Source organism: Onychomys torridus, chromosome 23 (assembly GCF_903995425.1).
Source record: "Onychomys torridus chromosome 23, mOncTor1.1, whole genome shotgun sequence".
NCBI lineage: Eukaryota > Metazoa > Chordata > Mammalia > Rodentia > Cricetidae > Onychomys > Onychomys torridus.
Genome location: NC_050465.1, coordinates 6,594,246 through 6,610,268, shown reverse-complemented (window position 1 = coordinate 6,610,268; position 16,023 = coordinate 6,594,246). Strand labels below are relative to the sequence as shown.

General features: G+C 51.4%; 1 protein-coding gene across 1 annotated transcript in view; it reads right to left on the bottom strand.

Annotated features, from left to right (window-relative positions):
- The window catches only part of Mlph (melanophilin), a 56,779-nt gene that overhangs the window by 5,783 nt on the left and 34,973 nt on the right, over positions 1-16,023 (bottom strand). The window contains exons 6-14 of the mRNA XM_036172730.1: positions 15,150-15,269; positions 13,602-13,806; positions 11,692-11,831; positions 8,741-8,824; positions 6,944-7,096; positions 6,563-6,718; positions 4,605-4,697; positions 2,792-2,878; positions 1,342-1,393 (exon numbers count right to left, since the gene is read on the bottom strand). Of these exons, the coding sequence (XP_036028623.1) occupies positions 1,342-1,393; positions 2,792-2,878; positions 4,605-4,697; positions 6,563-6,718; positions 6,944-7,096; positions 8,741-8,824; positions 11,692-11,831; positions 13,602-13,806; positions 15,150-15,269 (1,090 nt within the window). The remainder of the gene's footprint in view (positions 1-1,341; positions 1,394-2,791; positions 2,879-4,604; positions 4,698-6,562; positions 6,719-6,943; positions 7,097-8,740; positions 8,825-11,691; positions 11,832-13,601; positions 13,807-15,149; positions 15,270-16,023) is intronic.

The window sequence follows — 16,023 nt, the reverse complement described above, 5'->3', positions numbered from 1 at the left end:
GGTCTGTGCCTCTCCCCTCCCCTCCCCTCCCCTCCCTCCCCTCCCCTCCCTCCCCTCCCCTCCCCTCCCCTCCCCTCCCCTCCCTTCCCTCCCTTCTCTTCTCTTCCCTTTCTCCCTCCTTCCCCCTCTTCCCCTCTCTCCCTTTCCCTCCCCTCCCCTCCCCTTCTCTTCCCTTCCCTTTCTCCCTCCCTCCACCTCCCCCCTCTGCCTTTCCCTCCCCTCTGTTCTCCTCCCTCTCCCTTTTGTTTTTGAGAGCTGACTTATAGACGCACAGTTGTGACGTTATCCATTCCCAGGAGGGTGCATATGAACATTCCATCCCCAGAATTAAGCCCTGCCTGACAGAGCTCTTCCAAGGATCATAGCACCGTGGAGAGGATTCAGCTGGCTTTGCAGGCCTATGGATTGAGCCCGAGGACCTGCCATGGGGTCACGCCGCCAGAAGACCCAGTGATAAGCCGTCTAGCCTACATGCTGGCACTGAGGTGGTGGTAGGAAAGAACTAGAAAGGGGCACTCAGGGCCTGCAACAGCCTGGCAGTGGGATGCTCTGGCCTTGGGCTGAGTGTGAGCGGCCTCTGGGCAAGACCCAGTCTGTTCTTGAAGACAGCCACAAAGAGGACTTGGGCTCACCTCTGTCTTCTTGTTGCACACTCCTGTGTTTGGAGGTTGGCAGAAACTGCCCTGTAAGATTAAACCATGGTGTTCCAGAAGCCTCAACATTCCAACAGCAGCCCCTCATCGACCCCTCTCTAAGTTAGCCCTGACTGCGAGGGCCTAGGGTACCAGCCCTGATCTTCAAGTGAGCCAGATTTGTGCTGGGACCTCAGTGGATGCAAAGATGTCTCTTCCTGGGCTTTGCTTCCCACCTGGCAGGAGGTAAGGACCCTCCTCTGCCATATACTCCCACCACCCCAGTGTGCTACCTGAGGGCATGGGGGAAGCTGAGACTCGACCCTCTGAACTCAAGCCAGAATAAACCTTCATTCCTTTGAGTTTCTCAACAGGAATTTTCACAGTGATAGAAGAGTCACTGGTACACTTCCATAAGCCCAGGACAAAGCTGATGTCCTCGTCACCACGGAGACCTCAAGGTCTTCTAACTGCCTGATAGTCTGTGCTTTCCATAGGGACTGTTTATACCCAAACCATGGAACCATGGGCACTACCAGCACCGTCTGCACTTGCTTAGAGCGACACCTTTCCTGGTGTTCTACAGTGACAGGGCCTAGCGTGCGTACCATGGATGAGAGAGGAGTGTGCAGAGCCTGCCTGGCTGTGTCCTCCCCTGAGCTCATTTCTCAGTAGTGTTGAGGCAGGCAGGGGAACAGGTGGTTCTTACCTTGACCGCTGGGGGAATACTTCCTCCTCAGGAGACAGGGCTCGGCTGTCACCTAGGAGGAAGAGAACATCTCTGCGTGTTCCGAAAGTGTAATTTGAACTACTTTGAGACTTCTTTTTATTCTGATTTTAACTACCAAGGTCACCTGTTTTCCATTCTCTGTCAAATATTCGAACTCCTAATATGGAAATGCACACTATCTGTAAATTATGTGCCAGTGCCTATGTGGGCCAGGGAACTGCCTGCTTTGGCTGGTGGATTGGAAAGAGTACAGGGACCTGGGTTTGAATCTCAGTGCTATTGCTTACTAGTGCATGCTAGAACTCATCCTCAGTGAATGCCACTCTCTTCCTCTGTAACACACCCACTCACAGATGTAAATTGTCTCCCTATGGCTCCTTTCCACGGGACCACCTCTCTACAACATGCTAAGAAATCCATTCTCTGTCTGACCTTGTCAGGAGTGGAGAGAGCAATTGGCCCAATTGCCATGGAAACATTCCCCAGTGTCAGGGCTACTCCCGTGTGTAGCAGCAGATCCTGCTGGCAGAGCTTGGAGCCTGCAGGCTGGCCTTCTTGGGAATTCATGGGAATCCCATGGATGTCAGGACCCAGGGTTCAGTCACCACCCTGCTGTCATTCCCACACATTTGACCTTGGCCAGACAGCCACCTCCCTGAATGGGGTTCATGTGCCAACATCACAAGGTGTCATTGCCCACCCAAGCAGGATCTGTAACACAGGTAAAGGGTAGACAGAAACCAACAGCACTTGGAACTGATAAGCTGACAAGTGGCTGGACTTGCCCTCTGGCACTCAGTGGGTACCTGTGCCAGGATGGGCAGGGCCTGGAGCAGGCCTGGAGACAACATCCCAGTCCTGTTCCTAATATCCCCTAGACACATGGAACTTTCTCCTCCCAGGCCTCTCCTCCACTCACACCCCATCAGAGTGTCTTCCTGTGCTGTTTGAATCCTGGGGCCATTTTCCCATACAGTGGCTCCTGTGGGTTTTCATTCCCAATAACCAGCAATGTGACTGTCAGACAGAGGACAGGTGACAGGCTGCTATGCCTGAGCTGGGTGGCAGAAGTATCTGGAAATACGTGTGACTCTGGCAAGACCCTTACCCGAGGCTGATATGTACGGAGAGATAAAAGCCCCAGCTACTTTGCCCCTGAGTAGGATACGTGGGGTGTGACATCCCTGTTCCCAGAGCTGCTGAAAGAACCGAGCCAAGGAGCCTGGGTGTGCTTGACAGAAGTTCCTCGCACCTGTGTCCCCATCTCTGCATCTTGTGGGCTCTCTGGAGTTTCCCCAGCAGGTGCTACCCTAACACCCCCCATTTGTGGACCCTTAAGGCATAGCTGAGCTGCTGGGTCTCTCTCCACACTCTGCCTCAGCACTTGCTCTTCTGAGACGTTGCCTTGGAAGGTGGTGGTGGAGCGTACCTTGGGCTCGTTGGCTTGGTCCTCAGGGTCTGCAGGTGGATCCTTTGGGATCTTGTCAAGTCTCTCCGTCACCCGGGGAAGAAAGATCTGGAGACCAAGGAAGAGCTATGTGTTACTGTCACCTTGTTGAACCCTGACACCCAGAGTGGGAGTCGAGCAGGGTTGGCACAATGCAGGGCAGAGGTCCTTGTAGATGCTGGTCAAGCATGCTGGCACAGAGCATGATGCCACCACCTCGTCCCCTCAATACCACCTGGGAGTCTAGACAAAGCTGTGGAATATTTGTTTAACCGGGCAAAGAAAGCCGTGCTACATTTGTTAATGATGTAAAGATGTGTTGCATTTGCGTTAATTAAGTAGAATTAACCTGGGCTCAGAGAGGCGGGGTTAGCAACTGGCTGACAGGCAGTAAAAGGGAGGAGCTTAGTGTGGGTTGTTTTAGTTGGGGTGGGGTGGAAGGAAGTGGCTTCTGGGACACCAAAGAAGAGAGAAAGTTGGTCAGCTGCTACCTGGACTCTCTAAGCTCACAGGTTTTCACCCTAGCCTTTGAATCTCGAGTTTTATAGACGATAGAGATTTAGTTAGAACTACCTTTAGAGGCAGCAAGGAGCCATTGTCTGGGGGAAACAATTTACCCCCAGGCTACGGCCTTAGCAGCCTGGACCACTAGTAGTTTGAAGTGCAGCTACTGTAATGATGGGAAAACCAGAAGACATGGCCGTGGACTCGGCAAATTAAAACACACTTTCTGTTTTAGATACCAACAAGCAGTTTCTTGCCATAGTATGGACTTGAGGTCACATGGGGGATGCTTACATACATGTGAAAGTCACTTTATATATATAATTTTATTTTTAAATCTGAAACACCACATTGACTGGGCAGTAAGAATTTAATTACCGGGTTGGGGATTTAGCTCAGTGGTACAGCGCTTACCTAGCAAGCACAAGGCCCTGGGTTCAATCCTCAGCTCAAAAAAAAAAAAAAAAAAAGAATTTAATCACTAACCCTACCCAGGGGTGCTTCAGGTCATACCGCAACACCCCCACCCACCATTGCTCCATCTGAAGCCTCTGAGTGGACTTGGGGAAGGATGCGAGGCTCTGGTCACCACCATAAGAGCCTTCCCTTCCGCTACTCTAGCCACACCCATCTCAAAATGGCAGTGTAATCACGTTCTCCATCACCAGATGAGGTTTGACCACGTAGTGGCTGGGTTCCACATGGCAGCTGTGTGTATGCATGCATGTGTGGACACTGTATGTGTAGGCCAGAGGACCTTGGGTGCCACTCCTCAGATGCTAGCCACCATTTTATTTTATTTTTTCGAGATAGGGTCTCTTACCCATAGCTCACCAAATAGGCTTGAGTGGCACCACCCCAAAGCTCACCAAGTAGGCTTAGGTGGCTGGCCAGTGAGCCCCAGATCTCTTCCTTAGCTGCTTCCCCAGCCCTGAGCTTATAAGTGTACACCAGCACCACCACGCCTGATACTTTTTTTTTTTTCTTCTTCTTCTGTGTTTACAAGTTCTGGGGATTGAACTCAGGCTATCATGCTTGTATGCCAGGCACTTTTAGATCTCCGGTCTCCCCAGGCTATAAGGAGTTTATTCAGATCAAAGTAATACATGATTAAAAAATCTCCTGTATGGGTCCAGCTCACCCACTGGCTGTGGGAAACATGATTGGCAGCCTCAGGAAAATCAGGGCTTTTACTCCGTGGGTTACTGGGAGGTCCTAGGGGGGCACTGTGGGCTACTGAGGAAGTCCTGGGGGACACAGGCTTGGTGACCCACACCTTCACTCAACTCACTGGGATGTTTGACTTTCTCCGGGGTTTTCCTGAGGGTTTCACAGTGAGCCCCGCTGCCCTCAGGGCTGCAATCCTGGACTCGATGTCTGAGACCTAGAAAAGAGAGGGACAGATGACAGACATGACAGAAGACAGACAGACAGACAGATGCCGCTCAGCATCCCATCTCAGATCCTCTCTCTCTCCCTGCCTGGTTGTGAGAGTCTTGAAGGATGTCTCGGGGTGCTGTGCACCTTCTGGAGGCACATCTGGAAGGCTGGCTCCCACTAGAACGATGATGTGTCGGGGGGCGGGGATCAGGGTCAGCTTGCACTAATCCTGACCTGGCCACTCCTCCCTCCTGCCACCACCAGAACCACCCTTGTCCTGTTCTCATCTCTGGTCGCTCTTCCCACAGGAGCCAGAGGAAGCATCTAGATGCAGAAACCAAGTTAGCTGCTTCCTCCTGCATTGCTTTGTATCGTGGAATTAGGAACTGAACTCCGGGCCTTGCACATGCTAACCATGGGCTGTGTCGCCGAATCACACCACCAGTCACCTCCTTCAGTTTGTCTCTGTGGTCCCCAGGGTCCTCCATCCACCATCCTCTGGAACTTTCCGCTCCACTTCCCCATCACTGTGCTTGGGTCTTGAGTCTCCCAGCCAGTCCCTGAGCTTACTAAGTTCGACACCTCCCCAGTGCCTTTGCACAACTCCATTATCTCTGCCTGGACTTCCATCCCCTCGGGCTTCCACCTTCCTCATGCTGCGACCCTTTAATACAGTTCCTCATGCTGTGGTGACCCCCAGCCAGAGGATTATTCTGTTGTTACTTCGTAGCTGTAATTTTGCTACTGTTAGGAATTGTAATGTGAATATCTGCGATGCAGGACGTCTGATATGTGACCCTCCCAGGGGGTCGTGACCCACAGGTTGGGAAGCACTGCCCGAGAGCTTCTGTGTTGGAGCTCTTCAGTGTTCCTCCCACCACGTTCTCTAAGCATCCTTCCCTGTGCACTCTGTGTGATAAGCCTCCATACCGTCCCCACAGCTATTTCATGATGTAATGATTTGATTGGTTTTCCCTTTTTGTTATATTTCCTCTCACAAAGACTAAGCTCCACAGAGGCACGGACTTGGGCTCAGGTCCTCGCAGCTGCCTCCTATGTGACCTACCCAGGTCAGCCACATTTTTTTTTGTTTGTTTGTTTTTTGAGACAGGGTTTCTCTGTGTAGCTTTGCGCCTTTCCTGGAACTCGCTTTGGAGACCAGGCTGGCCTCGAACTCACAGAGATCCGCCTGGCTCTGCCTCCCGAGTGCTGAGATTAAAGGCGTGCACCACCACTGCCTGGCTGTCAGCCACATTTTAGAAGGGAACCCTTGAAGAAAAGACCTGGGCCTGCCTTGCCCCTTGGACGTGAGTGGCGCTGGCTCACACCTCCCTTCCTTGGACACTGGCAACCATTGGCTGATGAAGGTAGGGACACTGGTTGTCCCCATAGCCTGGAAGCAGACCTCTCTTCTTTACCAGACTCCAGGGGGAGGCCACTGCAGTCCCCGGCTGTCCCTGGAAGGCCTGTCCACACTTGGCCTGGACCTGTGCACTGTTGATGTATTTCTCCTGCAAGCCCCTGCTCTGTAGTCACTACTCAGGCTTACGAGAACCCTCTGCCACATCCAGTTGTGAGCCCCACTGTCCTAACTTCTCAGCCTGTGTCCAGGCTCTACTCATATGATGGGAGGTAGTGACAATATGTATCTTTTTCATGGATGAAAAGCTCGCCTTCACTCCCCATGTTGATCAAGGAGCAGAGAGGCAGGAAGAATCCCTAAGCTTGTACTCTGCCCCCACTCCTGGCTGCCAGGGAGGCCTTTGTGAGCCCGTAGGTGGGCTGTTGGGTTCTCAGACCTCTGACTGGGCCCCATCACCAGGACAATGTCATCTCTGGGGACATTCTATCCAGGGGAGATGAGGCTACCTCGCTCTCAGACTGCTGAACTTCAGAGGCTGCCAGGGCCACTCTGTCCTCCATCTCCGACAGTTCCTTATCTGTGCTCTTTGTAGTCCGAGTAGGGTTCCCGGGGCCCTGAGGGCTCCTTCCCTGGGTCTCTAGGGGTCCTGTGTCTGTGCACACCTAGGGACAAGAAGGGTAACACTGGTCATCCATGAAGCAGATCATAGGCTGCTGCCTCACCGCTGACTTCCCACGGTTGGTCTCCAACCTCTTCAGGTGAACAGGTGGTCTTCTCAAGCCCCCCCAAACCTGTAGCTACTTAGCTGCCTCCCTGAAAGGTGGATGGCTACCTGGGACTGTCCCTCTTGCCCTGCCCTTTGTCTGGGACTGTAAGCAAGACCTCACCTCTGGAGATACCGCATGGAGAGTGCCATCTGGCTTGATCTCATCTTCTGATGAGGTGCCGGGATCACTGATGTTGCTGGTCAGTTCCTCCAGCCTCTTCCTGAGAGCCTTCTCCTCTGTGTCTGCCCTGGAGTGTGATTCCACAGCTGGTTCCTGACAGGGCCGGGCAAGGGGCTCAGAGGCAGCTTTGGGAGGTGGGCCAGCCTGAGAGGACTCCAGCGTTCATCCCCATTTAAGACCCATACTTTGCCCTGCCCCCTCAGCCCCTAAAATGTTCACCTAGGCAATATAGGCATATGAAATCTACCACCTCCACCATTTTAAGGTACACAGCTACTCAGATTCTCATCCTGCACCCAGCACCACCCTCTCCCCATAGGACTCACCCTCTTGCTATACTGAGACTCGGTCCCCATTGAACTTCTCCAACCTTCTCACAGTCCTAGGCATCTATCACGCTCCTTTCTGTCTCCCTGAATCTAACCTTGCTGGGCTCCTGATACAAGCAATGGTCTGCTTTCGGTGGGGCAGCTCATTTCACTTAGCCTAAGTTCTCCTGGTTGACCCATGTTGTAGTACGAGGCAGAACATCTTTCTCTTTTAAGGATGACCCATCAGACCACAGGGTTTGAACAAGACATTGAGCTTTCTTTGGGGGTGTGCTCATATGTGGAGGGCACCTCCTCCTTCCACTTCTCCTATCCTCACTGAGCCCACGGCCCTTCCATTTCTTCCCCAGCTCTGGTCCTCTGTCCATGTACCTAAACTTCAGCCATTAGTCTGGCTGGGGCTCATGTGGCTGAGGACAAGGGTCCTGGTTCTCTGCACTCTCTCTTTGTGAGGCTGAGGTGTGCCACAACAGTGTTCTCTCAGCACTACCTAGATGTTCTGTGTTCCTATAGGACTTTGGGGTCTATCATAGATTTGCATAGCAACGAAGACCCTCATAATTTCCAGTGCTTGTGAATCCAGGGACAAGGTGGAGGCGTCACACCATATCTTCATGTCACTTTTGCAACAGGGACTAACCCCCTCAGGCCAACAGCAAGTTGCAGGATGTTGCTGGCAGCGTGTGGTGACTTCATGGTGTCATCCTTCATAGATAAGTCTTCTTGAGTTCAGATCAAAGGAGGCAGCCTGCATGGGGGCTTGTCTCTTTGTCTTAGATGAGATTTTAAGGACTTAGAATATCTGTTTGCTCCAGCTGGTAAAAAAAAAAAAAGTCCAAGAAAGCCCACATGCGTGTGTGTCTCAGGCTGGCTTTGGATACCAGACCCCGGCCGTGTATTTGCTGCCCGAAGCTACTCTCCAACATGATGTACTTTGGCCACAGGTCTTGTAAGTGCCATTGTGACGTCGAGTGGAGTTGGATCACGAAGGGACCAGAAAGTAACTACCAAGAATGATGTAACCACTGCCTGCTGGTTGCTGTGCATTTATCCTGGGCTGCCCTTGACTTAAGGATGGGTAAGAGGTATGAGAGTCAGAGTTTCTTCACTGAGGCAGTGCAGGCTAAGGATGCTGGTCCTGCTTCAGCACCGATGGTGTCTACAGCTGGGTGAAGATTCATCTCACTGCAGTTTTGGCGATACCTACCCATACTGGAGCACCTTGTTATCAGCCACAGATGGCTTCACGTGGGTGGGCTATGTAGGAAACCTCATCTATCCATCTTTGGGACACTGTGCATCAATCAGCTGCAAGATCTCTGAGACACTTGCCCTGAAGTTATAGTTGTGACTTTAACCACCCTTAATAGGAGGCTGTAGGATGACTTTGCATAGCCCACAGAGTTACCTGGGCTGAGGGTGGCAGGACTACATTCTCCAAGTGGACCAGCAGGTGCTCCACAGCTGACATGCGCTTATTCAACTCCAAGATCTGCAGCAGAGGAAGAAGAGCAGTGGTCTGGTTATAGAAGAGGGTCTCACTGCATCTCCTACCAGCATAGATGTCTTCCTCCTCTCAAGTCCGGCTCTGACATGGCCCTGGAGGTTAACTATGAAACAACTCCTTTCTAACACCAAGGGCACTGGGACCAAGAGAGGAGGTAAGTGGGGTGGATGACCATGTAGGAGAGAGATGAGAAACCCAACCAGACACCAAGGCATCTGAAAGCAGTGACTGTGTCTGTCAGTGGGCAGCCCCTGTCACTGTCCTGGCTGATCAGCACAGGAAGGTGTACATTAAGCTGGACACGGTGACCAAAATCATTAGGAAGCAGGAGCCCTGGGTCAATTGTGACCCAAAGCACAGCTCCCTAATTCTTTGAGTCACCAGACTCTTGAGTCAGCTCGTCTATTAGCTCCCAGACAGAGCCCAGAAAATCAATTCCTCTTTGCTTTGCTTCCTTGCAGGCGTCCTCTCTGTCCTGAATTATCTCATTTACTGCTTGCCCGGCCTTATGAGAGGGAAGTGATGCGTACAGGGTGGGAGGCTGCCATTGTTGGTGGGTAATTACCACAGCACTGAGGACTTGCAGTGAAGGAAGACTGCTCACTGGAAATGTTAACCCAAGTGTCTGTGAGTCCTCTGCCCATGCTGGCCCTCGGTGGGCAGCCATTGACTGGGTTCATATGGCCTGGCCCATTTGGTGTTTGCTATGGTGGCAAAGATCAGTGTCTCAGTAGGTCTCTCAGCACATGGCCTTTGTCTGCTGGCCCAGGAGGCACAGGTGGGGACTTGGAGAGAGGAAGAGGCACTCAGTGCCAGTACTGTCATTGCGAATGCCACATGGAGTGAATAAGCTAAGCTAAGGAGGCTGGGAAGCTGGGGCTGAAGAGGAAGGCAGAGTCTGGGAGGGGCCAGCAAAATAACAGATTGGGTAGTTCACTCAGAGGGCTCAGCATGGCTTTCTGATGAGGCCCTAGCTGTAGCTAGGCCCTGTGGAGAAGTGAGGACCACCAAGCCAGTGAGACACACAAGGAACACAGCCAACTCTGGTTTCTGACTGGTGGCTGGAGCCTCTGGTACTTTGAAGACAAGCCCATAGCACAAAGGGTCTCCCAAGGGACCGCAGGGCTGGAGTCTCCCATTTTGCCAAGATGGAGGCAAACACAGGAGGGAGACGAGCAGTCTCATTTTCCCTGTGGAAAATAAAAGACCTGGGTGTGGCAGGGACACTGTAGCCCAGCCCTTGAGAGCCTGATATGGTGATATTTTATTTGTACTGAAATGTAATTTTATTTGTATGTTAATAAATAAAGTTGCCTGGGGTCAGAGCTAATAGCAAGCCATAGCAGAAGCTAGGTGGTGGTGGTACATGACTTTAATCCAGATCACATGACAGGCAGATCTCTGTGTGATTCAAGGACACAGCCAGCAAGGAGACACACACCTTTAATCTCAATACCAACCATAGAAGACCTGGAGGTCTGTACAGACAGGCAGTGATGAGGAGGTCATGTGGTTGGGTTTACAACCAATGAGAAGGCAGAACAGAAAGTCTATAAAAAGGACAGGCACACAGGAAGTAGCTCTCTTGCGGGGAGGAAGGAAGCAGTGTCAGGAAGGGTAAGGAGGTTTTAAGTCTCAGCTCTCGGCTATTGCTCTGACCTCTTGGCTTTTAACTCTGCAATTGGCTCTGTATTTCTTATTTAATAAGCCCAGTCATCTACAGGCTGAGTGAGGCAGGAGGATGGCAAACTTGAGACCAGCCTGAGCTGCAAAGAGAGAGCCTGCCTCACAAATCCAAGGGCTGGGGCTGAGTGTGACTCAGTGTTAGAGAACTCACTAGCATGCTTGAGGCCCTGGGCCCTGTCTCCAGCCTGGGGTGGGGATTCCTCCCAGGCTCTCGTTTCAGAATTCCCTCCTCTATCCATTCATTGTATGTAAACCTTCATAGCAGATTAATAAGTCCTGTCTCGGCTCAGAACTCTGGACACGGCCTTTTTGAAATGCAAATGTCACCATCCCCTGCAGGAAGGAGCAGGTTGAATGCGGCCTAAACCTTGCTTTAACAAGGAAATCTATCTCTTGTCTTAAAGATGGGGGTGTGGTGTGTGGGGTGTGTGAGTGTGTGGGGGTGTGTGAGTGTGTCAGGGTGTGTGGGTGTGTGAGTGTGTGGGGGTGTGGGAGTGTGTGTGTGTGGGTGGGTGGGGACACAGGTTCTTCTCTGGCTAAATCAATACAGATTACATGGCTGTCTCTTGGGGGGCTCTGCTTTCAATCTTGGTGACCAGCTAATCAAAATTAATTATAGTTCTGTGTGTTATCACAGAAGAACCAGGTGGTAGCTATATTTTTAATTTCTTCTTGCAGACAGATTCTGGATATGTAGCCTAAGCTGGCTTTGAACTTGAGATTCTTCTTCTGTCTCTCAAGTCATGTGATTAGCCACTGCACATGACTTTTTTTCTTTTTTCTTTTCCTTCCTTTCTTTCTTTCTTTCTTTCTTTCTTTCTTTCTTTCTCTCTCTCTCTCTCTCTCTCTCTCTCTCTCTCTCTCTCTCTGTCTCTGTCTCCCTCCCTCCCTTCCTTCCTTCCTTCCTTCCTTCCTTCCTTCCTTTCTTTCTTTCTTTCTTTGCTTCTTTCTTTCCCATTTTGAGGAACTGGAATACTTAAGTGTCAACTTTACGTTATACAAATCCACTTCAATAAGGCTTATCTATGGACATATCTTATGATATAGGCAATTTCATGTCTGAATGTGCTAAAAATTTCAACTTCTCTAAAGTAATGTGGTGTGAAAGAGGAAAAAAGAATCCATCCAGAGAAGCACAAAGGTGGAATTCTCTCCAACCCCATTACCTGAGTGTCAGGCACTGCCCGGGCCTTCCTCTTGGAATACTGGGAGGCTGCCCTGGGATCCCGGAGACTGTCTTCATCAGAGGTGTCCACGTCAGCCAGGTACTGTGAGGGGAGCTGTTTGCCTTTGACATTATCTATCCCTTTGGAGAAAGAAAGGGTTGGATTTGGAGTGAAGGGACATGTTTGCTCCAATGAGGCAAAGGGAGCCATAGCCACATTCCATGAGGGTTTGGGAGAAGATTCTTGGGTTATAGGACTGTGGATCCTACACACTCCTTCAGGAAAGAGGCCTCTGCCAGCTTGGATGGGCTGGTGGCATGGGGCTTGAGAGTTGAGGAGGGTAGATATAGTATAATCCTAAATCCTAAATTGCAATAGCACCAGATTTCATACATGTATGGGGCAGGGTGTAGCTTTGCAAACCTTTTCCACACCACCATGGCCACTACTGATCATTTTTCAAGTTTTGTGGGTGAGAGTCCTCTGCAGAGTGGCTTGAATGATTCTTTCTGAGCCATAGGGTGAGGTGATCCCATCACATTGTTTCTTACCAACAATTACCCACCACATCTGCTTGGCCCAAATGGCACCTCACATAACAACAGAGGGACCAGGGAGGAGGTATGCAGTGGCCCCCTCCAGAAAGTTGCCTGTGTCTGATGCTCAGCAGGTTGCACCCTGTGCTATGAATCCTGCCCAGAAACTGCTTGAGTGACATTGCAGCCCCTTCAACACAGCCTGGGAGACCCTGTGCCAAGGATACCCCAAACCCAGCAGCCCATACTCTGACTTCCTGTGAGATCACACTTGTCATTGCTCATTTGGTGATGATTTATCAACACATGTGACAATCTCATTTAGTCCCTACAACTTCAGGGTAACCTAGAAATCACTGCTTTTCCTAGCAAGGACAATGGGGGCACGAAAGCCATATGACCTGGCAGCATACCATATCATCATGTCCTGATCTTGGAGACAGTCTGCTCCATCAAGAGAAGAGGTGGCCATACCCTGACACTGCTTTCTCATCACCTCCACTGTGATGCCCCTTCTCCTCATCTAAGAGATGCCGTGTGGAAAGTCTTTTGTGCGCACCATTGAGAGCTGCTGCCTGGCTCCACTCTCAGAACCTCCTAAAGAAAAGGGCCTTTGCATGGCATTGCTGGGTTTTTTGTCCCTGGCTTGTCTCTTCCACATGCTCCAGCGTCACGCCATCATGGGAAGGAATATAAAGTCACTGGGCAGGATTACTCATTCACAGTTTTGAAAACAAGTGGAACCCCACTTCTATCCCCAGGACCCCAATCACTGCAAGGGGCATGAGGTTATATAGTCTCTAAGGACCCACAGCAAGGAGGCAGCAGTGGACAAGTCTCCCTGCAGCAGCTGCATGTGTGGGGATGGAAGACGTGGCTGCCGTTGTGACCTCATTTCTGCTAATTTTATCCATGTCTGAACTGCTGAACCCGGCACACGGGCACCCTCGTGCACAGGAAGAGGCATCCTCGGGATTCCACTTGGAAAGCTAGACTATCTGATAAAATCTAATGGAATCTGTTTCCTTCTCTTGCTCTTTGTCTCCTGATGAGTAGCCATAGACCCCTAGGTGGGACCTGCTCTGCTGTTCTTCCAGTGAAGCTTTGGACTTGGTGGGGCTGTCGCCATTTTGAGGAAACTGACATGTCCCTACCCTATACCAGCGGCAGTGGACTGGGGGAAAGCTCAGCTTCTTTCTTGGTATTTCCAGCTATTACAGGGAAGCACTGGACCCAGGAGGAGGTTTGCTGAAGGACAACCACACTGAAAGAATTAGCCAGTCTGTCAATGTAAACTAGGGGGAAAGACTGGCTTCTTAGGGACTCCTAGCCCCAGAGTCCCTCAGAAAAGAGGTTGGCTAGGTAGGTACCTACCAGGCATAGATGTGGTCCCTAGGGCCCTCTTGCAGGGTGCTCTGGGCAGGTCCAGCTCAGTGTGAGCATCCTCTCCGGAGGGCAAGGGGCTGTGTGGCTGCTCTTCTGGACCATGGTGACACCCCAAGGGCCCTGTATTGGTATCCTCCAGGCCCTCAGGCTCCAGGGAGGTGGTATCCTCAGAGTAGGGCTCACCTGAGAGGGACTGAGCACATGAGCTGTCAGCCTTGGCCGTTCCAATGTTACTGACTGAACACCAGACAGCCATCTGCTCTGGCAGTGTGCCGTTCATTTCTATTTTCAAACACTGTGCCAAGAGCATTTACTACCCTTCTGTTGCACGTCTATGACACTAGGGTTCCCTGGGACATTGTGCCCAGGCACCAGACAGGAGACAGAAGTATTTCTGAGTAGCTAGGAGCTCAGGCTCACTAGGGTTGAAGCCATGAAAGCATTCTGTGAAGATTTTACTTCTTTCTTGGGAGAGAAGACATGGTTACTGTGTCTATTTAGCAGTCCTGGATAGTCATAGGGTCAAAGGGTGGAGGTGAGGTTTCCTGAGCAGATTGCCCCCAGGCTGAGGGGTCTGCATGGTGCCACTGCCCCCAAAGGATCTAGGTATCGAGGGATCCCAGAAGCCGCTGCCTCAGCATCTCTATAGTTTCACGTTGGCTGGTGGAGTGGCATGGGTTCTGGGGTGGGGGAGTTGGAGGAGCAGGGCCTATGGCCCAATGTTCCCCTAGAGGCTGGCTTCTATGGCCCCTGCTCTTTGTCCTCTCCTTCCACGGGGGGCAAAAGGCCCAACCCTACCTAGCTCAGCTCATCACTACCTGAGCCCAGAGCTACTGAAGGGTTCATAACAAAATGGGACCTGCCTGGTCTTGTGCTACCTCTTGTGTTCACAGCTTTTTTTTTTTTTTTTTTTTTTTTTTTTTAACTGCCTATCTGCACGTCTCATGCATGCTGGGCATGGACCCTCATCTCAGAACCAACCCTGAAAGGCAGAAGTTACCAGCCTTCTTCCAAATGAGTGGATAAGGTTGCAAAGAGTTTCCAAGGACCAAGGTCACATGGCTAATGAACAGAGTGTAGCAAGAGCAGGCATTTCACTCACAAGACCAGCCTAGTTTGAGCAATGAAGTGCATGATGTCCCGGTAAGGCACAGGTGCAGCTCAATGCTGGGGCCTGTCTGGCTCCTTGCAGGATGCCATTGTCCATTCTGCCCTCCCAAGTCCTTATTTCTAGGCTGAGCACCAATCCTCACACCCCAAGACCCCAACTCACCTGCCTGGTCTTAGTTCCTGCCTGCCCCAACCTCTCCAAGTGTTTGCTCATTATCCTGACCTTGGGAGGAGGTGAAGTGTCTGAATCATATTCTCCCACATCCTGTCACCAATTGTTTCCCGTCTTGAGAGCCTATCGGGACCAACTATACGGCACTGTGACCCCAAGCACAACTCCAGCCGAGGCCTAAGCACCTGCCCCTCTGCTCAGGTTCCTAAAAGGAATAGGGGTGGGTGTGTGGGCAGATGCCAGAGTGCACTGACCTGCAGGCTGTGTGCAGACTCCGGGACTGAGGACAGGCCCAGAGTATGGCTGCAGGGCTGCATCGAGTGTTCTGGGTCTTCCTCAAAGTCCACGTCACTGAAGGAGAGCAGGCGCTTTTTCTTCTCGGGAGTAAGATGAGCAAGACTGGTCAGACCCCCACCTTACACTCAGCCTCCAGACAGTCAGCAGCCTCCCGCAAGGGCACCCACCTCTAGCTAGAAACTGACCCAAAGGAGCCCTGAGGTGGCAAGGGGCCGAGGAGTCCTCACTGTCTACCCCATCAGAAGTAACACAGTACCCATGGCCTAGCTGTGCTGTAAGGAAAGAGAGTTCTTGGCCTGCCAGGTACTCTTCAGGTGGGGGCTGCTGCAGCGCTGAGGGCACCCCACACAGAAGGCTTCCTGGGACTCTGGGTATATGTAGCTCACTGACTGTGGGGTGGAGAAAGGGGACCATGCCATTAAACCATTATATAAACATTTCTTTACAACTACCACCCCTCAATACAATTACTCTGACCCTTTAAATCTATGTTTTATGTAGAATGTTCTAGACACTGGCTGGGTTGTATTCTGTCAGCGCAGCAAATGGTGTGAGTCATATCTTGTGCAAAAGATGATCGTGTGTCCCTGGAGCATTTCTCAGATCTGATTCTACAGCCCTGTCACCTTCAAAGGGTTCAAGGCCAAGCTCACACTCTCCAGCCCACTTCCTTCTCCCTCTGACTCATCACTGCCATCCAGTCCCCAAACCAAGGCGCTGCCTGGCCCGCCTCCACCACCAAAAATAATTGAAAAGATACACGAGAAGAGAAACAACCACTTATAAAGACAAGTCCCACAGTCTGCAAGGTGCAAGGGCCACTCTCACGCG